At 54.4% G+C, this 23,376-nt stretch overlaps 2 protein-coding genes and 1 pseudogene across 2 annotated transcripts; all 3 read right to left on the bottom strand.

Annotated features, from left to right (window-relative positions):
• Positions 1 to 2,167: 2,167 nt before the first annotated feature.
• LOC116451703 (protocadherin gamma-A10-like) lies at positions 2,168 to 4,648 on the bottom strand. Its single transcript, XM_032125371.1, has one exon. The coding sequence runs from the start codon at positions 4,646 to 4,648 to the stop codon at positions 2,168 to 2,170; it is 2,481 nt and encodes an 826-aa protein (XP_031981262.1).
• Positions 4,649 to 6,933: 2,285 nt separating this feature from the next.
• On the bottom strand, positions 6,934 to 18,220 carry LOC116451701. The gene is given in 11 exon segments (XM_032125370.1): positions 6,934 to 7,044; positions 7,046 to 7,091; positions 7,093 to 7,133; positions 7,135 to 7,854; positions 7,856 to 7,946; positions 7,948 to 7,976; positions 7,978 to 8,294; positions 8,297 to 9,835; positions 13,184 to 13,304; positions 15,555 to 16,652; positions 16,654 to 18,220. Coding segments are annotated over 11 exon segments (5,466 nt in total). The 5' UTR covers positions 18,007 to 18,220.
• Positions 18,221 to 19,720: 1,500 nt separating this feature from the next.
• Positions 19,721 to 22,405, bottom strand: LOC116451469 (annotated as a pseudogene).
• Positions 22,406 to 23,376: the final 971 nt, after the last annotated feature.

The raw sequence follows: 23,376 nt of genomic DNA, 5'->3' as shown, positions 1-23,376 counted from the left end.
AAGAGAATTTAATTCTGTTCCATTTTAAGGAAGCATAAATTTATCAAAATGCTTAACATTTGGTGATGTCCACCTTCAAGGGATGGATAAGAATTTCTCTTCCATCCTGATAATGATCAGACTTTGGTGTTTGCAGGATTGTTTTTTGGTGTTCGCAGGATTGCCAGTCATAATGAGGACTAGCAATTCTCCTTAAAAAATAGAACCCAAAACTCTGAAAAACTCACCCCCAAGATGTACAACAAAGAAATCTAGTCTGTAACAAGTAGACGGGAGGCTCACACAGGAGCTCAGACCATAGACCCCAGACAAGGGCATTTCTTTGACTGTGAAAAAAAGGAAAAAGCCTGGAACCACAGCTGTGGGCCTCATGTAACAACTAGGGCAAACTGAATTTTTATACCTCCCTTTTAGTCACTTCAAACTATATCATAGTTAACTCCTCCACCTGCTCTGTCTTCGGACAGAGGGAGCTCTTCTCCTTGTCCAAGCATCACATAACAGGAAAGTTAAAATTGCACACACAACTGCTCAGATCCCAACCATCACAACATGAATCCATGCACAAAGGCTATTATGTTCATCCTATTAATATGAACCAATGTAAAATGTTTTAAGGGATGTAAGCAATCAGCAGCTCTGTCAAAGACCCAGTTGTCAAAACATCATCTCAAACACACCACCATCCTTCTTCAGCACATGGGCTCTTCGGAAGGTGTGTGACCCTACCACTCTTAATGTAAAATGTGCTGAACCCACACCTTGGCCATTTGAGTCCAAACCATGCAATATTAAAAAACAAGAAGCCTTCAGACTCATTTTCAGAAGGCCAGCAAAAATTCTGGGAATCAATTAAACACATGCCATGTCTCCACCAGTACCTCCTCCTACAAAGCACCCCAAATTCTCTCCTCAAACCCTTCACAGCTCACAAGGTTATCACAGGTCTTCACAACTGGCAGAGAGACATCACCAAAAGAAATGCTACACAAACCATTTCTCCTTACCATGGATAATATTTGATTTCTCACTTGTGCATATGACAAGCAAGAGCACTTCTTACAGAGGCATTTTAAGGAAACACTTCTGGGAAAGTCTTTCTCTTTCCAGCTGTAAACATGAAAGGCAGGTACAGAGCGGCCAGGCAAATGCAACAGATCTGATGTTTCACACACTATCGGAGAGAAAGGACCACCTCCAGACCATCAAAAGAGCAAGGCAGGAAGTGAAAACCTGGAGAAAGAAAGGGATCACAACACACTCTTCTAGATCATGTAAGTAAGCGTAGGTAATTCATTCAGATGTTTAGTATGTAGTGAACACACAGCTTGTTCTTCCCAAAGTTTCCATATGGTACTTGCTATAAGTACGTGACTAAGCTGTGAAGTTACAAAATTATGACGATATGCAAACACATACAAAGAACCTCCCAGGGCTTTCCATACACATGGAATAACATGTCTTCTAGCCAAATATTTGGGGAACGAAAACCTCACATTTCAGATAGGCACTGAACAAGGAAAAGAGGAAAATATTCCTTTGCGTACTTTAGCAGACCCTCATGCACTACTCCCAAGACTTGCATTACAATCCTTTACAAAATCCGTGGTATTCCTTGACCCTCATAATTTGCAAACACTTGGCACCACGGGCCAGTCTCCCAGATCATTTCTCTTCAACGTGACACAAAATCTCACTACAAATTTTACATAAATATTTACGTATCTAGGAGGATACATAACTCTTGTCACTGCTGTTCCGTGAAGAAACCTCAAAGTTCTAAAACTACGAGAGCTGTGGACCTCAGGAGAGACTCTGTCAGTGTATATCTCCATACAATCTTCACCTCCCTATACCTCCTCTAGCTCCATGGATATATCACCTCTCACCCGACAATAGATTTTGCCACAGCATGTATTTTAAAACCAGGAGATATACCGTCCTTTTTCAGCGCTCCTTGATAAAAACACACAGACCCAAAAGAAGGAACCGCAAACTACCAACAGCCTCTCCGAACACATTTTAAACTGAGCATGGCAACCACATCCACTTCATTGCAAAAAGAGGCATCAAAGTACAGCGCGTCGATGAACGAGGCTTTCCTTCCTTGTCAGCAATTGCAGAAACAGAACAAGGATGAAAAGAGGGGAGAAAAAAGACGAAAGCATCACGAAACAAAATGGTATGGGGCACTCACCGGGAGAGCGGCTGGGTCCGCCGGTTGGCCGCCGGCAGGGTCCTCCTCCCCGAGCAGCGGCGCGGGCTCGTCGGGCGGCGGCCGGGCCGGCAGGGTGTCGCAGCAGCTGCCGCCCGAGAAGCGCAGCTGGCTCTTGCGCGAGTCGGCCGTGAGCGACACCTCGTGCGAGTAGGACTGCAGGAAGGCGCGCACGCCGTCGATGCCCACGAAGTGCGAGACCGGCACGCCGCGCAAGACGCCGCTGTCGGCCGCCAGCAGCTGCTCGCGGCGCCAGCGGCGCAGGCGCAGCGCCAGCAGCAGCAGCAGGAAGGCGACGAACAGGCAGGACACGGCGGCCACGGCCAGCACGAGCCAGCGCGTCAGGCTGCCGGCCGGCTCGCCCGGCGCCGCCGCCTCGGCCGCGCTGCCCAGCTCGGCCAGCAGCTCGGCCACGCTCTCGGCCAGCAGCACGCTCAGCGTGGCCGTGGCCGACAGCGCCGGCCGCCCGTGGTCCTTCACCACCACCACCAGGCTCTGGCGCGCCGCGTCGCGGGCCAGCGGGAAGCGCGCCGTGCGCACCTCGCCGCTGTGCAGCCCCACGCGGAACAGCCCCGGCTCCGTCGCCTTGGCCAGCTCGTACGACAGCCACGCGTTCTGCCCCGCGTCCGCGTCCACCGCCACCACCTTGGCCACCAGCGCGCCGGGCTCCGACGAGCGCGGCGCCAGCTCCACGCCCGACCAGCCCCCCTTGCCCGATGCCGCAGGCGGAGCCGCGGGCGGGTAGAGCACCTGCGGCGCGTTGTCGTTCTCGTCCACGATCAGCAGCCGCACCGACACGTTGCTGCTCAGCGCCGGCGCGCCGCCGTCCTCCGCACGCACCCACAGCTCCAGCTCGCGCACCTCCTCGTAGTCGAAGGAGCGCAGCGCGTACAGCGCGCCCGTCTCCGCCTGCACCGACACGTACGACGACAGCGGCGCGCCCCGCACCCGCCCCTCCCACAGCCGGTACCGCACGCGCGCGTTCTGCCCCCAGTCCGCGTCCGTCGCGCGCACCGTCAGCACCAGCGCGCCCGCCGCGTTGTTCTCCGCCAGCCGCGCGCTGTAGCGCTCCTGCGCGAACACCGGCGCGTTTTCGTTCACGTCCAGCACCCGCAGCGCCAGCACCGCGCTGCTCTGCAGCGCCGGCGACCCGCCGTCGGCCGCCCGCACCGTCACGTTGTACTCTGACACCTGCTCCCGGTCCAGCTCTCTCGCTGTCACCACGCTGTAGTAGTTGCCCTGCGAGCTCTGCAGCCGGAACGGGACGTCCCCGTCAAGAGAGCAGCGCACCTCGCCATTCGCCCCCGAGTCAGGATCCTGCACATGCAATAGGGCAACCACAGTTCCCAGTGGGGCGTCCTCCGAGATCTCATTCAGTGCGGATCGCACTGAAATCTCTGGCGCATTGTCGTTGACGTCTGTGATGGTGATAACAACTTTCGCCGTATCAGAGAGCTCTCCTCCGTCATGTGCCTGCACCTCCAGTTCGTGGGAGGAGATTTTCTCGAAGTCTAAATGGTCTTTAATAGTTATTTCTCCTGTGTCAGAGTCGAGAGAAAAAAGTTCTGAGGCTCGGTCTGAAATTTTATGGAAGCTGTATTTCACATGTCCGTTCAAACCCTCATCAGCGTCAGTGGCCGTGACGGTGACGAGGGTGGAGCCCACGGGCACGTCCTCGGGCACACGCACCGTGTACTCCGCCTGGCTGAACACGGGCGCGTTGTCATTCGCGTCCAGCACTGTCACTCTGATCCGAGCTATGCCCGTCCGTGCCGGATCGCCGCCGTCAATCGCCCTCAGCACCAGCTCGTGAAACGCCACCTCCTCCCGGTCCAGCGCCTTCGCCAGCACCAGCTCGAGACGCTGATCGCCGCCGGGGCCCGCCTGCACGGCCAGCGAGAAGTGCTCGTCTCCGCTCAGCTTGTAGCTCTGCAGGGAATTCCTTCCTGAATCTGCATCTTGTGCTTCCCGGAGGGGGAACCGCGACCCGGGAGCAGTCGTCTCGCTCACTCTCAATTCTTTTTCTGCCTGTCGAAATGTCGGCGCGTTATCGTTAATGTCCGTGATTTCCACTTCTATTTGGTAAAACTTCATTTCCCCCTCCACTATCAGCTCACAGCGAAGCACGCATTGCTGCACGCTCTCACACAGCTGCTCTCTGTCGATCCTCTCCGCCGTCACTAAATGTCCCGTCTTCCCGTGCAGAGTGAAATACTGCGTCCTACCCTCTGAGACAACGCGGACGCCGCGGTCTCCGAGCGTCGGCAGCTGCAGCCCCAGGTCCTTGGCCACGTCGCCCACGAACGAGCCCTTGGGCATCTCCTCGGGCACCGAGTAGCGCAGCTGCCCCCACGCCGCCTCCCACGCTGCCAGCAGGACGCCCCAGAGCAGAGCTCGCTGCCGCCGGCCCCAGCGCCTCCCCGCCGCGCACATCTCCGCCGCGGCACCGCAACACCGTCAGCAGCTCCTCACGGCCGACCGCCGCTCTGGCTCCCGCTTCTGGTCCAGCTCACCCCTCCCGGCCGCTGCCACCGGCCCCTCCGCCTCGGTTCAGCACGGCTCCGCTCCGCGGGGAAGATCGCAGACCGTACACCGGCACAGCCAGGAATCCAGCGATCCCGTGACATAGCCGGTCCGCAGCGGGCGGGGCTGCCGGTAGCTTTCCGAGCTTCCTCTCGCTTCTCTCGGTCAACAGCGGCGCCCGCAGCCTCCTGCCGGCACTGCAGGCACCGAGCGCTGCCGAGCAATGCCCGCCCTGCCTCTCCCATGGCAGCTCGCGGGGACGACACCGACTTCGAATCCCTTGTAGCGCGCTCTCCTTCCTCGGCTTTTCTCCTGCCGATCTGCAGAACTCCACCGATGTGAAGGCAGACCCGTCCCTTGGGTTTGATATTTCTACCGCCCTGGAAAAATCCTTGCTAATGTCAATATATGTCAAGTTAAATGTTTGGTTTTCTTTTGCTTGGTTTGGTTTAAACTTGTTGTTGTTATTGTTTAGTTGTAGAGTATTCATAGTTTTCTAACACTACTTACTTTTAGCGGTCGCGCTTGAACGACTGATACAAGGACAACAAAAGAAAACAAGATCTGTGATAGATTATCTAATGAAACACACCCCTCCGCACCACGGAGAACAAAGAGCTAATCGTTAACCGAAACAGATGGAACTTTAAAAACAATATTTCAATTCATACACCACACGGTCTAAATTAACTACTCCACTATCATTGACTGAGAATAGATATTAAAAGGTGAGCAAAGGCCGCGTTAATACTCTGGCTCACTTCAAACTGCAGGAAAGTTGCTTTTTTGAGCACCGCAAGAAGTAAAACAGGTACTTCTGCTGTGGCCTACAGGCGAGCAGGCTGACTGCAGACAGAGAGAAGCTTTCCTTTGCTCCCGATTTTTCTTATACACCTGTTTTCCTGTGGGTCATCTGTTCTCAAGAGTATTATGAACTGGAGTAGTTAGAGTAATACATAAGTAGAGCCGCACCCCCCTAAACTATGTGGATCGTTTCTAGAAGTGTAAATAGAACTTATTTGAGTTGTGTAATCGCTGTCATGATTCCCTTCCACTTTAAAATGTACAAGAGAGAGACACGACAATTTTGCTGAGATAGCTTAGAAACTGAATCCTTCTGTTCAGTATTCCATTATCAACATGATCTACCAGGCCCAATCAACCTCTTTCGGGGGAAAAGAAAAAGGCCAAGTACAGTTAAAAGAGGGAACTACTGCCCAGTATGGTAGAAAAACAACAACCAAAACCACCAACAATGGAAAATCTCCCATCCAAAACAGCAAGGAAAAAAACCACCTCCATGAAACCCCCTCCAAAAAACAAACTAACAAAGAGAACCAAAACAAAGAAAAGAACAACCAACTCCCAAAACTGTGCAGACCATTCCCTGGTCCTGTTGATTACCAAAGAGCATAGAAGTGCTGTTACTCGCTGCTTGCTGTGTATGGAATGCGGATAGCTCGTTCTGTACTTCAGTGCTTAACGAACACACTCACCAATGCTTCTATAATTTATGATGTTCCTATAGTTTATATAAATTTATATTTGACCAACTCACTCTGTAGTCCCAGGAAGGGTCTCTCCTTTTCTTCTAAATCAAGATGGAAGCTTGGTGGTATTGTTTTAATTCTTGCATATTCATGTTATTGGGACAATTTATTTTTCAATAAAATACTGTAGGACCTCTGAAGCCTCCATTAATTGTTAGAAGAAGACATATAGACCTGCACACACCGTCTACTTTCACCCGGGGAGGAAAACCTGTCCCTTTTCCATTCAGGGAGCCAGAGGTAGTCCAAAAATGAAAAAACATAAACGAATGAGTTTGTGTGCAGTTATTAAGGAGACCCAAACACATTGTTTCAGGTCAAATCGATCAGGAAGGAAAAATCTGCAACAAGAAGTATCAGTCCTTCTTTCCCGACATAGTCATGAGGAATCAGAAGATCTCTTCCTACACAGTAAGGATTTGTGTTCACAGTTAATACCGAATACTCTTTTGGTCAGTAAAAGAGTTGTAGTCAACACCTCTTAGGTGAATATGAACCTGTGAGCACGACAGAACCAAGCAGAGGCATTGCTAACTCAGCGCTCTTGCAGGGAGTGCCCTTATTTCCCGGAGAAACGGACCAACAATCCTCATTCACACTAACCGGGGAAACCCAGGGAAAAGGAGAACAATAACTATGAAAGACTCAAGAGAGGGATGGAGCGTGCGGCTTTACAGACCTGTGGTGGCGTCCGGGGTCGGCGGGCGGCTCTCCCACGACGGCGCTGCTGCTGCTACTCGGGCTCGGCTTCTCGCAGGGAATCCCCGCCCAGAAGCTCCTCCGCAGACAGGATGGGCACCGGGCGGCGGCGGCCAAGCGGCCTCGGGCACGGCGCGCGCCGGCGCCAGCCACGCACAGGTTGTAGGAGTAGGCAAGGTGCCACTCGCAGAAGTCGGCCGGGAAGGCGGCGCCGGCCACCGAGAAGCGCTGCGCGCCCAGGCAGCGCAGCACGGCGGGCGGCCCGGCCCGCCGCAGCCGCGCCAGCACGGCCAGCGCCACGCTCAGCACCAAAAGCGCCGACAGCAGCGCCAGCGCCAGCACCAGGTAGAACTGCAGCTCGCCCGCCGCCGCCTCGGCGCCCGCCGCCCGCTCGCTCAGCTCCGGCAGCGCCTCCTGCAAGCTCTCGGCCAGCACCACGTGCAGCGTGGCCGTGGCCGACAGCGCCGGCTGCCCGTGGTCCTTCACCACGGCCACCACACGCTGCTTGGCCGCGTCCCTCTCGGACACGGCGCGCGCCGTGCGCACCTCGCCGCTGTGCAGCCCCACGCGGAACAGCGCCGGCTCCGACGCCTGCACCAGCTCGTACGACAGCCACGCGTTGCGCCCCGCGTCCGCGTCCACCGCCACCACCTTGGCCACCAGGTAGCCGGCCTCGGCCGAGCGCGGCACCACCTCGAACGGCGCCGCCGCCGGGGCCACGCCTCCCGCCGCCGCGCCACCCGCCCCCGCCGCCGGCCACAGCACCCGCGGCGCGTTGTCGTTGCGGTCCAGCACGAACACGCGCACCGTGGCCGTGGAGCTGCGCGCCGGCGAGCCGCCGTCCTGCGCCCGCACCGCCACCGCCAACGTCGCGGCACTGCTCGTAGTCCAAGGAGCGCTGCGCGTACAGCGCGCCGCTCCGCGCCTCCACCGACACCAGCGCCGCCGCGCCCGCGCTGGCCGCCCGCCAGCCAGTAGCTCACGCGGCCCGTTGGCGCCCGCGTCCGCGTCCCGCGCCTGCACGCGCACCACCAGCGCGCCCGCCGCGTTGTTCTCCGCCACGTACGCGCTGTACGCCGCCTCCTCGAACACCGGCGCGTTGTCGTTCACGTCCGACACCTCCAGCACCAGCTCCCTGCTGCTCCACAGCGCCGGCCTGCCCCGGTCCCGGGCCACCACCGTCACGCGGTGCTCGGACGCCTCCTCGCGGTCCAGCGCGCTCGCCGTCACCACCTTGTACGAGCCGCCCGACGACGGCACAATCGACAGCGGTGCCTCGCCTGACAGCTCGCAGGACACCTGACCGTCTCTCCTGAGTCTCTGTCCCGCACTTTCAGCAGGGCCACTACTGTGCCAGTTGGCACGTCCTCGGGCACCTGGTTCGACACTGACGTCAGCGTCACCTCGGGTGGGTTGTCGTTCACGTCCAGCACCTCCACCTCCACCTTGCAGTGCGCCACCAGACCGCCACCATCCCTCGCCTCCATCAGCAAAACGTAGCCTCGTGTATCTTCAAAGTCCAGTGCGCCCTTCAGCGTGATCACCCCGTTCTCTGCATCCACCACGAACTTTTGCAGCACTTTGATCGGCATCTTTCCGAAGCCGTAGGTGATGCGGGCGTTGGTGCCGACATCGGCATCGGAGGCTGTCACGTTCAGCACGACTGATCCCAGAGGCGCGTCCTCACGCAGGCTGATGTGGTACCGGTCCTGAGCAAACACGGGTGGGTTGTCATTGGCGTCGGAGACGTTGATGTAGAGCTGAGCGGTGCCAGTCCTGGGCGGGTCACCGCCATCCAGAGCCGTCAGCACCAACCGCAGGCTCTGCTCAGTCTCCCGGTCCAGTGCACGGCGCAGCACCAACTCTGCAAACTTGCTGCCGTCCTGGCTCTCCTTCACCTCCACTGTGAAATACTCGTTAGCCTCCAGCTCGTAGCCTTGCAATGAGTTACTACCCACGTCCGCGTCCTCGGCAGTGCCCATGGTAAATCGGGTGCCAGGAGAAGTGAACTCGTTGATCTCAAGCTGAAAACTGTCTTGCAGAAAGCGCGGTGCGTTATCGTTCACGTCTTCAATGGCCACTTCAATGTGGAAAACGTTCAGAGGGTTTTGCACCAGCGCCTCGAAGCTGACAGAGCAGGACGCCGACTCGCCGCACATCTCCTCCCGGTCCAGCCTCTCGTTCACGTACAGGTTCCCGTTTTCCTCGCTCACTGTGAAGTATTGCTTCTCCTCGCTCAGCCGCAGCTTGCGCGCCGGCAGCTCGTCCGCGCTGAGCCCCAGGTCCCGCGCCAGCGGCCCCACGAGCGAGCCTCTGCCCAGCTCCTCGGCGATGGAGTAGCGGACCCGCTCCGCCGCCGCCCGGCACCACACGCACAGCAGCAGCGCGGCCACCAGCGCTCGCCCACAGCCCGCAGCGCGCCTCTGCCGCCGCCTCACCGCCATTCTCTCTCGCCAGCGCTCGCCGCGCTCCTGCCTCCTGCCGCCGCCCTGCCTCCCTTCCAGCCGCTCTCGCCACACAGCGCAGGGGCCGCCGCAGCGCAGCGAGCCCGCTCTGCCCGCCTCGGACGCCGCCGCTCCCCGCCCAGCGCCGTCTCTCGCCGCCGCCGCCGCCGCCGCTGCTGCCCGTGCCGCTGCCGCTCTGGCCGGCGCCGGGCGAGCGAGCAGCCTGCGGGGGCAGGACGCGGCGGCGGCGGCGGCTCCAGCACCGCTCCTTGGCGGCCAACAGCGGCACCCGGAGGCGCCGCGACGCCACTGCAGCCGCCGGATGGCCGCGCTCAAGGGGGCCCGGCTTTGGGCGGGGCTCGGGGGCTGTGCTGCGTCTGGGGTTTGTCTTGGTTTAGAATCAGCTGGCGCAGAAGTAGTTGCTTAATGCTTAGCAGGAACCCTAACGATTACAGCAACAGCAGCAGTCTCCTACCGAAAACCCTTTTTATTTGCAGTAGAATTTTCAAGTCGTATGGTACTGTCCATGACTTTCCCATCTGTGGCCTCATCTGGCAGGAAAACTGAGGGGATATATGTCTTCCAGAGCGATAATGAGGTTATCTCAGACAAATTCAGGAACTGAAGCCAAAATCTGAAAAGACGATGGCTCAGAGATTCTACACGGTTTATGTATTACTGGTACCTGAGATTTTTTTTTCCAGCACCCATGAAAATGGGAACCAGGGGGTTAGTCCCTGTGTAGAGTCAGAACTAGAAGGAAGGTTTTCACTTCCATTGTGGGTATGACAGTCCAGTTTCTGATGCAGAACAACTAATACAGGTGGAGAAATGTGAAGCCCAAAGTAGTGGATCTGAAATCAGAACCGTGTCACTGCACATAACTGGAAGAGAAAGGGAAAATGCAAAGCATTGTGCACTCATTGGTCTCTGAACATCCTGACTTGTCTCCCACCCAGAAAAAAATTCAGTGCTTTTGGAATGAGACTTCAAAACCTGGCTTGTAAAAAGAATCAATTCACATTTATACTGCTTTAGTTTGGGGAGTTTTTAGGCAAAAGCCCCATCATCTGGCCAGCCCATCTAAGGATGGCATTATCAACTGAATGCTTTTCAGTGATTTTTGATGATTCATACACAAACCCAAATCCTCCTTGTAGGTTGCTTCTGACCCTCACAGTTGGCAAAACCATCTCATGAGAATATAATGCATCATTATAGTACCTAGAAACAAAATGTATTTGTCTGCTTGCTTTCATTCTGAGAAAAAATGTAAGTATTCAAAAGCTCAGGAATTCTAAACAGACAAACTAAAAGAGGAGTGTTCCAAAACAGACGTGGTCAATAAACTCAGGGGAATCTCTTTCCCTCTTTTATCACATGCACTGCTACACAAGTGTAACGATTTCTTGTAAAGCCATGCGTGCATATCTATTCTTCCAAAATAAAACTAAAAGACAAATGTATCGCACTCATGTTCTGACATCCAAAACTGCTGTAATACGAGCAAGAGGCACTAATACATGATTAAATACTCAAAAGCATGCACTGGTTTTTCTACTTTGAGAACTGCTCATCTCTGACAAAAACAAAGCTGTATGTTTAAAGGATTTATCATTGGTATCTTACTCAGACTATGTATTTTGAGAAAGTAGAACAGATTTTCTCTTAGCTTCTCTTTGTTTTTCTCACAAGAAGTTTTGTCTTAGGCAACTGAAGTAAGCATTTGCTTCAAAACAACTCACACAAATTCAAATGTAGAAGCACATTCCAGAAATGGGGGGAACAAATCACAACCTTTCAGGAAATAAAAAATCCTTTCAGGACCTTTGCAGGCCAGAAAGAAAGTGTAATTATAATTGTGAAGAAACTCTACATCACAGTATTACAGGTATATATGATTTGAACAACAGTAGTTTCCCACAGGAATTAGCAGCTCTTCTACCCATACATCGTCCTTCTAAATGCAGGGTTATTGTACAAATGCTCTATTTTCAGTTGCCTGCAATTGCACAGGCCTTGGCATCAGGCATGAAATCAAACTGTTGTTCAGCCAAAACTGCACTGACCCACCTGATTTCCTGGTTTAATGCCAGCCTCTCACCTTCCTTGCTCTGCATTCACAGCCTTTAATTGCATCATGGACAAATCCAACTCTTGGTCAGGTATTGGCCACAGGTGAAAAAGCATTTCATTCTGTTTCATTCTGTGATGTTTTATGGAAGAATAAATATATCAAAGTATTTGTGTTGGCAGCTGGAAATGTTCAAAGTACGGATGGGTGAAACCCAGAATTTATGACAAAGTAATTACAGTCCTGCAGGGAAATGCACTTCTACCCTCAGTTGTACACCAACATCTCCCTAGACCTTCACTTCTATATAAGACAGATGAAGAATGGCAAAAAGTACTATCATCAAGGATCAAATAAACAATGAGAAGTAGCTGCAGCAGGAATGCAGAGAAATAGTGCCTGAAGAAAATTAACCCATCCTACTAATGCTAACGTTTCTGCAGCAGCTTTCCCCCAAAAGCTGATAGGACACACAGTGAGACTCCTTTCTTTCTCTAGCCAGAACAAACTTTAATTTCTCTCTTCATGGAATCACACACACATTTCCTTCGGGACTTCCATTATCAAAACAACAATAACCAACAGGTATCTCTCCAATGCTGTCAACCAGGTTCAAGTACATCCCATCAGGAAAAATAAAGGAAAGGAAAACAATCTCACCGCAAATCAAAATTATTTGGGTTCAAAGTGTCAAGGTCTGCCAATTTTCCCTTCAGAAACTGAAAACCAGAAACTTTCCAGTGAGCCTAAATGTAGGATGAAAACGTTGTGCTGTGCCTCACTTCCTGCTCTGAATGGACAGGGGTTTACACTCTTCTTTCATTCCTTTATGGAGGCACGGATCAGCACCTTCCATCCACACAACATCGAGTAACCCTGGGAAAAGTGGACAGAAGTGCAGAAAGTCTCCAGAAAAACAGAGAGAGGGAGTGAAAGGGCTCATAGATATATGGCACATCAGTGTCCGTGAGTGGCTCTTCCATGCTGGTGTTTGTGCATGGGCTCCACTTCCCATGGCTGCCCTTACTGAAAAAGTTCTCCACAATCAGGAGGGCCATTATCATCCTACCTACACAGTTATCCTCCTTGTTTGAGGCCTGTCATTACTTTTTAGGACAAGGAAAACAGAATCACAGTGTGTATACCACAGGTCTTGCCACCAGCCATGGAATCAAATAATTGTTCAGCCAAAACTACACTTACCCTCCTATTTTCCTGGTTCAAAGTTAAACTCTCACCCTCCTTGTTCACATTCACAGCTTTTAGCCGCACCATGGACAATATCCAAGTATTTGTCATGTATCAGCCACATATGAATATTTGTTTAATTCAGTGATGTTTTATGGAAACAGAACTTTATCAGTCTTTGTCTTGTGCATTGGGTTTGAGAAGCAAAGTTTTGGTAGCAGGGGTACTCCAGGGGTGGCTGCTGTGAGAAAAAGCCAGGAGTTTACCCTACGTATGACAGAGCCAGTTTCATCTGCTCCAAGATGGACCCACCACTGAGCCAGTCAGCACTGGTGATAATGCCTCTGTATTGACATACCTAAGGTTTGAAACCTGCTGCACAACAGCAGCCAGGAGTGATGAGTGGGAATATGCAAGAGAAACAACTGTGCAAACACCAAGGTCAGTGGGGAAGGAGGAGCTCCAGGTGCCAGAGCAGAGATTCCCCTGCAGCCTGTGATGAAGACCACGATGACGCCAGTTGTCTCCTGCAGCACATGGAGGTCCATGGTGGAGCAGATATCCACCTTGCTTCCTGTGAAGGACCTCACAATGGAGCAGGTGGATGTGTCCTGAAGAAGGCCGTGGTCCTGTGGTGAGCTCACATTGTAGTAGGTTCTTGGAAGAACCCGTGTCCCTGTAGAGAGGAGTCCATGCTGCACCAGGTCTGCTGGCAGGACCTGTAACTCCTGCAGGTCACCCCTGCTGGAGCAATCTATTCTTAAAGGACTACACCCTGTAGAAAAGAGCCCTTTCCCCTGAATTTCCCCAAGTCGAGTCTGTTTTGCTCATGACAATAACTGCTGAGTGTTCTCCCTCTCCTTATCTGGACCCACGACCCTTTCATTTTATTTTCTCTCTCTTGTCCAGCAGCTTTCTGGGCATGTAGTTGCTCTCCAAAGTTAACCCATCACATCTTGGCAGCTGTCAGCCTTCAAGTTATGTACAGAAACTATTCCCCCAGCCTGATAATCTATCAGTCTTTTACTATTTTAATGTTTTAAGAACTACCAGCTACAATGAGGGCCAATTCTAGAGCTGAACAAAGAAACAAGTCGATCATGGGAAACCTGCAGGAGTGGAAGAATCACAACTCAACATTTCAGATTGTGTCAGCTGTAGTAGGTACACAGAAAAAGTCACTACTTGTTAGCAAGTACACACAAGGCTTACAGGAGCTCAAACCACTGACCACAGCCATAGTTCCTCAGGGGAACTCCTTCGGATAATAAGGAATAGGAAAATGCGCGGAACCAAATCTGTGGGACTCATCTAAAAGTTAGGACAAAATGAACTTTTAGACCTTCCTTTTAGCCATTTTAAATGATACCACAGTCAACTCTTGCATCTGCCCTTCCTCTTACAGTCCGAACTCTTCACCCTACACAAGTATCACATAACAAAAGAGCTACACTTGCAGAGGGACGCCAATGAAAAAATGTTGTGCACAAAAATTTGTAGAACACAAGGACCACAACACGGGCACACTCAAAGAGATTTATCTGCTTGTTCCATAAAATTTGAAGAAACATAAAAGGATCTGAAGACCATAAGCAGTATGGAGCTCAAGTACAGTCCTGGCCATCAAAATGTCAGCTGAAACGCAGCATCATCTTTCTTCAACAAAAGGGAAACTCAGAAAATACCTTACACTACCAAATAATTGCAAAATTTACATTTATGTGTAATAACCAACATTCATAGAAATATCATGCAACAGGAAAACACACTGATGAACACACAACTCTGCTAGTTGTATTCTGAGTAGTGCAATACCAAAAATAAGTCACCTTCAGACTCATGTTCTGCATGGCACCAATAAACCCTGGGAATCAACAAATCACGTGCCTCGCCTGCCCCAGTACCTCCCCACATACAGTAACCCGGGGCCCTACTCAAACCCTTCACAGCTCGCATCATTTTCGTTGATCTTCATTATATGCAGATAGACTCCACCAAAGGAAAAGTTGCACAAACAGCTTTTTACCGTGGCTAATACTCAACTTCTCACCTTGTGCATGTGAAAAGCAACAGCATTTATTCCTTTGATATTTGAAGGAAACACGTCTCTGAAAGTCTTTCCCTTCACTGTTGTAAAAATGAAAGGCACATGCCGGACAGTCGGAAAATGTAGAAGATCTGGTCTTCCACACACCATCAGAGAAAATTCCTGACCTTTAGCTCCTCAAAACAAGCAAGTCTCACAGTTATCAGAGAGAAGAGATCACAGCATACATTGTTAATAATGGCACTTAAGGTAGATAGGTATTTCAGGTATTTAGTAGGAAAGAATAATCTGTATAACTATGCTGTTAGTGAAAACAACCCTGCAGAACAGCAGCCTACAGGCAGACAGGGGAAAACTGCCCAATACAAGTGGAGAAACTTGTCTTCTGGCAAACCACGTTTCCAGTGGCCCTGAACAGTCCCTCATGCACAGATCCCACGACTCACATCTCCAGCCATTCACAAAGCACATGATGCTCTTAGACCCTTATAATTGATAATAGCATGTTACCAAACACTACAGAAATACAAAGTATATGTGTCCCTTCTGCTACACTTACATGGACCTGACCCTCATTCGCGCTAACAGAAAAAGGACAGAAAACAAAATACCCGCGCCTATCAGGCACTCCACACTAACTTGAGCAACCAATGAAAAATATGGCCCTATATGAACGAGAGGCAAGAGCACAAGGGTCTCCATGTGTGGGTCTGCGTCTTGTCGAATCGACGTCCAGAGGAATGACACAGAAAAGAGAAGAAAATGCAGACTAATAAAAAAGGAAAGGAAGAAAAATGTGGTTCGAAAAACTCACCGGGAGAGCGGCGGGGTCAACGGGACGAGCGCCGGCAGAGCCCTCCTCCCCGAGCAGCGGCGCGGGCTCGTCGGGCGGCGGCCGGGCCGGCAGGGTGTCGCAGCAGCTGCCGCCCGAGAAGCGCAGCTGGCTCTTGCGCGAGTCGGCCGTGAGCGACACCTCGTGCGAGTAGGACTGCAGGAAGGCGCGCACGCCGTCGATGCCCACGAAGTGCGAGACCGGCACGCCGCGCAAGACGCCGCTGTCGGCCGCCAGCAGCTGCTCGCGGCGCCAGCGGCGCAGGCGCAGCGCCAGCAGCAGCAGCAGGAAGGCGACGAACAGGCAGGACACGGCGGCCACGGCCAGCACGAGCCAGCGCGTCAGGCTGCCGGCCGGCTCGCCCGGCGCCGCCGCCTCGGCCGCGCTGCCCAGCTCGGCCAGCAGCTCGGCCACGCTCTCGGCCAGCAGCACGCTCAGCGTGGCCGTGGCCGACAGCGCCGGCCGCCCGTGGTCCTTCACCACCACCACCAGGCTCTGGCGCGCCGCGTCGCGGGCCAGCGGGAAGCGCGCCGTGCGCACCTCGCCGCTGTGCAGCCCCACGCGGAACAGCCCCGGCTCCGTCGCCTTGGCCAGCTCGTACGACAGCCACGCGTTCTGCCCCGCGTCCGCGTCCACCGCCACCACCTTGGCCACCAGCGCGCCGGGCTCCGACGAGCGCGGCGCCAGCTCCACGCCCGACCAGCCCCCCTTGCCCGATGCCGCAGGCGGAGCCGCGGGCGGGTAGAGCACCTGCGGCGCGTTGTCGTTCTCGTCCACGATCAGCAGCCGCACCGACACGTTGCTGCTCAGCGCCGGCGCGCCGCCGTCCTCCGCACGCACCCACAGCTCCAGCTCGCGCACCTCCTCGTAGTCGAAGGAGCGCAGCGCGTACAGCGCGCCCGTCTCCGCCTGCACCGACACGTACGACGACAGCGGCGCGCCCCGCACCCGCCCCTCCCACAGCCGGTACCGCACGCGCGCGTTCTGCCCCCAGTCCGCGTCCGTCGCGCGCACCGTCAGCACCAGCGCGCCCGCCGCGTTGTTCTCCGCCAGCCGCGCGCTGTAGCGCTCCTGCGCGAAACACCGGCGCGTTGTCGTTCACGTCCAGCACCCGCAGCGCCAGCACCGCGCTGCTCTGCAGCGCCGGCGACCCGCCGTCGGCCGCCCGCACCGTCACGTTGTACTCTGACACCTGCTCCCGGTCCAGCTCTCTCGCTGTCACCAAACGGTAATAGTCCTCAAAGGAGTTTTCCAGCCGGAACGGGACATCCCCATCGAGCGAGCAGCGCACCTCGCCATTCGCCCCCGAGTCGCGGTCCTGCACATGCAGCAGGGCCACAACAGTCCCCGGCGGGGCATCCTCCGAGATCTCGTTCAGGGCCGACCGCACCAAAATCTTGGGCGCGTTGTCGTTGACATCTGTCACAGTGATCACGATTTCCGCCGTATCAGAGAGCTCTCCACCGTCCCGCGCCTGCACCTCTAGTTCATGGGAGGAGATTTCCTCGAAATCCAAGTCGTCTTTAACAGTTATTTCTCCTGTGTCAGAGTCCAGGTAAAAAAGGTCAGAAGTCCGGTCTGAAATTTTATGGAAGCTGTATTTCACCTGCCCGTACAGCCCCTCGTCGGCGTCTGTGGCCGTGACAGTGACGAGGACGGAGCCCACGGGCACGTCCTCGGGCACACGCACCGTGTACTCCGCCTGGCTGAACACGGGCGCGTTGTCGTTCGCGTCCAGCACTGTCACTCTGATCCGAGCTGTGCCCGTCCGTGCCGGATCGCCGCCGTCAATCGCCCTCAGCACCAGCTCGTGAAACGCCGCCTCCTCCCGGTCCAGCGCCTTCGCCAGCACCAGCTCGGGACGCTGATCGCCGCCGGGGCCCGCCTGCACGGCCAGCGAGAAGTGCTCGTCTCCGCTCAGCTCGTAGCTCTGCAGGGAATTCCTGCCCGAGTCCGGATCGTGAGCCTCGGCAAGGGGAAACCGCGACCCCGGGGCTGTCATCTCGCTAAGTCTCAATTCTTTTTCTGCCTGTCGAAAGCTGGGGGCGTTGTCATTGATGTCCGTGATTTCCACTACGATTCCATAAACCTGCATTTCCCCCGCCACTATCAGCTCACAGCGCAGCACGCATTTCTCCACCAGCCGGCACAGCTGCTCTCTGTCGATCCTCTCCGCCGTCACTAAATGTCCCGTCTTCCCGTGCAGAGCGAAATACTGTGTCGTGCTTTCGGAGACAACGCGGATGTCGCGATCGCGGATCTCCGGCAGCTGCAGCCCCAGGTCCTTGGCCACGTCGCCCACGAACGAGCCCTTGGGCATCTCCTCGGGCACCGAGTAGCGCAGCTGCCCCCACGCCGCCTCCCACGCTGCCAGCAGGACGGCCCAGAGCAGAGCTCTCTGCTGCCGGCCCCAGCGCCTCCCCGCCGCGCACATCTCCGCCGCGGCACCGCCCCACCGCCGGCACCGCAACACCGTCGGGAGCTGTCCGCCGCCGCTCACCGATCTGGCTCACGGTGTAGCTCCGGCGCTCTGGTCCCTGCCGCTGCTGCTAGGCTCTTCCGTCCCCCTTCAGCACGTCTCCACACTGTGGGGACGATCGCAGACCGCTCCGCTGCCGACTCACACACCGGGAGAGCCAACAAGCCGGGCCGCAGCGGGCGGGGCTGCAGCGTTCCGAGCTTCCTCTCTCTCCTCTCGGTCAACAGCGGCGCCCGCAGCCTCCTGCCGGCACTGCACGCAGTGTAATGTGGTTCTTTTAATAAGACGTACGGGGTATTACGAGACTTTACACAGTAGTCCAAAAGCAGCACTTTCATCACAAATATTTGTAAGAGTAATGATTCAATTCCCGGCACAAGGGTGGCCAAAGAAAACCGTCTCTGATGTACAGCTGTAGGTTACTTCAGCACTCTTCACCCACTCTATCTACAACTACCCAGGAGGCAGGAAAGCACCGGTAACGAACCTGTTCTGTTTATAGATAATTACATTCAATCAAATCATGTTATAATCCCAAGGAGAGGCTTTCATTTTGTCAGAAATCAAGGTGTAAAGGGCTGACGCTTGTTAGCTAAACCTTGTTCTAATTATTGTGTTTTCATGCAGCTATGGCACATTTTCAACAAAATACTTTAAGACAGGGGGAAAAGAGAAGTACAGCTGCAGACCTTACACTCTGGTGACCCCTGATAAATTTTCAAGTGTACCTGATTCAGGTGCCTAAACTGTCATTTGGACAATCTCCTTCACATTTGATATCTATCTTTGGATCTTAGAGCCTTATCCTTTTAAACAGACCTATGTAACAAATAGTGGGGAAAAAAACTCCAAAAAACTAAGAGAACGAATTCTGTATACAAGGTCCAAACACCTCCCATTTTGTAAAAAAGATAAGAAAGAGTCGCTGGAACAAAAAATCCGATTTTTTTTTTTTCCATTTGAGACCTAAATCTTCATCTACACTTGTGTATGAAGGAAATATTACGAACGGTAAAAAAGAAAAAAAAAAAAAAAAGAAAAAAGAAAAAAAAAGAAAAGAAAAAAAAAAAGAAAAAAAAGAAAAAAGAAAGGAGGGAACTACAAGCCAAGATGGAAAAAGATAGTTAGCAAAATTAACTCGTCCTGCTACTGGTACCATTACTGACATTTCTGCAACAGCATTCACGCAAAAAATGAGTGACGGTCTCTTCTTTTACTCAGGATGGAGAACCTGTCACTTTTCTATCCATGAAGTACAGAAACGAGTCCTTTTGGAGTCCAAGACCGAAAAAGCGGTAATCAAGGGGCATGTGGCCAGTTTTAACCAAGTCCCAGAAAAGAGTTTCAGGATAAACCAATCATTAAGGAAAAATCTACAACAGTTAGTATCTGCATTATTTCCCCAATTCCTTCATGAAGAACCGGCGAATCTACTGCACAGTAATGAATCCCCTTGGCAGTTACTAATTAACACGATTTTAGTCAACGCAAGAGATGCAGACAAAACCTCCTAGATTAATCTGAAGCTGTGATCACCGCAGAACTAAGTGCTACGGCTAACTGCCTCTTCTTAGAGAAAGAAATAACCCCGTTCTTTCATTCCTTCTCGGGGAAACGGACCAGCCTTTCCCACCTACACTAACCGGGGAAACCCAGCGAAAAGAGGGCAACGGTTCGGAAAAGTTCAGGGAAAAAAGCAGGAACTCGCGGCTTTACAGACCTGTGGTGCGTCGGGGTCGGCGGGCGGCTCTCCCACGACGGCGCTGCTGCTGCTGTTCGGGCTCGGCTTCTCGCAGGAATCCCCGCCCAGAAGCTCCTCCGCAGACAGGATGGGCACCGGCGGCGGCGGCCAAGCGGCCTCGGGCACGGCGCGCGCCGGCGCCGCCACGCACAGGTTGTAGGAGTAGGGCAAGGTGCCCTCGCAGAAGTCGGCCGGGAAGGCGGCGCCGGCCACCGAGAAGCGCTGCGCGCCCAGGCAGCGCAGCACGGCGGGCGGCCCGGCCCGCCGCAGCCGCGCCAGCACGGCCAGCGCCACGCTCAGCACCAAAAGCGCCGACAGCAGCGCCAGCGCCAGCACCAGGTAGAACTGCAGCTCGCCCGCCGCCGCCTCGGCGCCCGCCGCCCGCTCGCTCAGCTCCGGCAGCGCCTCCCTGCAAGCTCTCGGCCAGCACCACGTGCAGCGTGGCCGTGGCCGACAGCGCCGGCTGCCCGTGGTCCTTCACCACGGCCACCACACGCTGCTTGGCCGCGTCCCTCTCGGACACGGCGCGCGCCGTGCGCACCTCGCCGCTGTGCAGCCCCACGCGGAACAGCGCCGGCTCCGACGCCTGCACCAGCTCGTACGACAGCCACGCGTTGCGCCCCGCGTCCGCGTCCACCGCCACCACCTTGGCCACCAGGTAGCCGGCCTCGGCCGAGCGCGGCACCACCTCGAACGGCGCCGCCGCCGGGGGCCACGCCTCCCGCCGCCGCGCCACCCGCCCCCGCCGCCGGCCACAGCACCCGCGGCGCGTTGTCGTTGCGGTCCAGCACGAACACGCGCACCGTGGCCGTGGAGCTGCGCGCCGGCGAGCCGCCGTCCTGCGCCCGCACCGCCACCGCCAACTCGCGGCACTGCTCGTAGTCCAAGGAGCGCTGCGCGTACAGCGCGCCGCTCCGCGCCTCCACCGACACCAGCGCCGCCGCGCCCGCGCTGCCGCCCGCCAGCCAGTAGCTCACGCGCCCGTTGGCGCCCGCGTCCGCGTCCCGCGCCTGCACGCGCACCACCAGCGCGCCCGCCGCGTTGTTCTCCGCCACGTACGCGCTGTACGCCGCCTCCTCGAACACCGGCGCGTTGTCGTTCACGTCCGACACCTCCAGCACCAGCTCCCTGCTGCTCCACAGCGCCGGCCTGCCACGGTCCACGGCAGTGATGGTGATATTGTAAGCGGAGACATTTTCTCTGTCCAGAGGCCTGGCTATTATTAGTTTGTATGTGTTCTCTGATGAAGGTTCTAATTTGAAAGGCAAATTTCCGTCCATTTTACAGCTCACTTCTCCATTTTCTCCCACATCTCTGTCACGGACATTAATCACAGCTACAACTGTGCTCGGGACTGAGTCTTCCGGTATCGGGTTCAAGATAGGCAGGAGGGAAAGGGCTGGCGCATTGTCGTTTACGTCTATAATGTCTATGTGCACTTTGGCATGTGCAGTGAGCCCGCCCCCATCCTTGCCCTCCACACTCGCTTCGTAATATTTCCTTTCTTCATAATCTAAGGGTCCTGAAACCTTCACGTCCCCTGTCCTGGGGTCCAAAGTGAAGACCTGGTGGACACTTTTTGCTATGTCGCTGAAGGAGTAGGTAATTTCTGCATTTGTACCTTCGTCATTGTCGGTAGCTTTCACCTGAAAAGCTAAGGAGCCTTCTGGCAGGTTTTCCATCAGTCGAACCTTGTAGATTTCTTTCGTGAATACTGGTGGGTTGTCGTTTGCGTCGGTCACGTTAATCTTAATCTGGGCTGTCCCGGATCGGACTGGATCCCCACCATCTACCGCCGTCAAAATCAAATGGTGATTTCTCTGTTTTTCTCGATCTAAGAATTTCTCCAGTACCAGCTCCGCGTGCTTCGTCCCATCAGGGCTCTCCCTCACTACGAGGGAGAAGAGTGGGTTGGGGGTAAGTTCGTAGTTCTGTAAAGAGTTCGCCCCAATGTCGGGGTCTCTGCCGCTGCCCAATGGGAACCTGGTACCAGGAGGCGTCGACTCGATTATTTCTATGGTAACAAATTCTCTGTCAAACTGCGGCGCATTGTCATTGATATCCTGGATAGTGACACTCACATGAAATATGTCAAAAGGGTTTTCCACGACTGCCTCCAAGAAGAGGACACAGGGCGACACGGCCCCGCAGATGCTCTCTCGGTCTATCCTGTCGTTTACACGCAAATTTGTATTATCTTCCTCGAGAGTGAAGTACTGCTTTTCGTCACCAGCAACTATCCGCAGCTTGCGCGCCGGCAGCTCGCCCGCGCTGAGCCCCAGGTCCCGCGCCAGCGGCCCCACGAGCGAGCCTCTGCCCAGCTCCTCGGCGATGGAGTAGCGGACCCGCTCCGCCGCCGCCCGGCACCACACGCACAGCAGCACTGCCAGCAACGCGACCCGCCCAGCGCCTGCCCAGCCCTGCGCTGCCAATCTGACCTCCATTCCCTGCTTTCCTGAAGGGTATTCTCCGGACGATTTAAAATTAGGATTTCCGGGTAGCTAAACAGGTATCCGAAAGAAATAAATATATGAAATCCCTGTTGCCGGTCGGAGGACGGGCTGAGCCGAGCTGTTCCTGATTTTCTCTCTGCTCTGCGCAGTGCAGAGCAGCGCTACGCGGGGGCCGGGGAGGAGCCGACGGCGGAGCAGCTTCTTCGCCTTGGCCAACAGTGACACCCTGAGTCCGTGTCTGAGAACCGCAGCGTCCAAGAGAAAGAATAGCCCGAAGGTCCTGCTCTGCACTCCCTTGAATCGGGAAGGATTGGAAAATACAGATGTTGTCAGGAGCGAAAAACAGAAAACCTCTATCAGTACTGAAGCCTTGCATCTAGGAATTCCCATTGTCTGAATTCCTTACACCTGCAAGTCTTCCGTCCGACAGATCCTCCTCCGTTTCTTGAGGGATGTGGGGCAGGACCTTGATCTCTGCCACGCTGTGATCTTACTGATCTCCTGGGTGGGACACTCGGTGTCCCCGCTGCCATCATCTCGCCTCCGTGAGGGAAAAGGCAGGGCGGATCGAACGCTGAAACACTGCTCGTGGGTAGCAGGTTTATTTATGATAGCTGAGAGATCCCCGACTAACACTAAGCTTTCCATCTTTGAACGGTGGTCGTTGATGGACAAGCCAAGCCGGGAATCCCAGGTGCTGAGAACACCACAGCGGTCACATCAGACCTGATCCCATCTCTTTTGACATTTAAAGCTCAGCATCATCTCATCAGTACCCATACAACCCAACCCCGAATTTTTTTGTGTGTGTCTCCCACAAACCACTCCCTGATATCCTAAACAAGCCAATATTGTAGCTGGTCTCAGGCATTAAAGAACATTTCCTGGGAAATGTTGACGGCAGTCATGGTTGTTTGAACAACCAAGAGTAAACAGACAGATTCCTTGCAAAAAGCCATTTTATCTTGCCTGTAAGTTAGAACCTCGTGTCTCTTATAGTAAAAAAACAAACTCAAACCCACAAACAAAAAAATAACAACAAAAACCCTGAAGGAAGTCTGTATTATCACAGCCCCTTATGCAGAAGGCAAGGGGAGGTTAGAAAACTCTCCACTCTGTCTACTCGGTGGA

This window comes from Corvus moneduloides, chromosome 15 (assembly GCF_009650955.1).
Source record: "Corvus moneduloides isolate bCorMon1 chromosome 15, bCorMon1.pri, whole genome shotgun sequence".
Taxonomy (NCBI): Eukaryota; Metazoa; Chordata; class Aves; order Passeriformes; family Corvidae; genus Corvus; species Corvus moneduloides.
Note: the sequence above shows the minus strand (reverse complement) of the source record. Positions and strands in the feature narration are given on the sequence as shown.

Bases quoted from the DNA above. Each gene is read 5' to 3' on its own strand.
- LOC116451703 (XM_032125371.1), bottom strand. From the start codon at position 4,648: ATGTGCGCGGCGGGGAGGCGCTGGGGCCGGCGGCAGCGAGCTCTGCTC.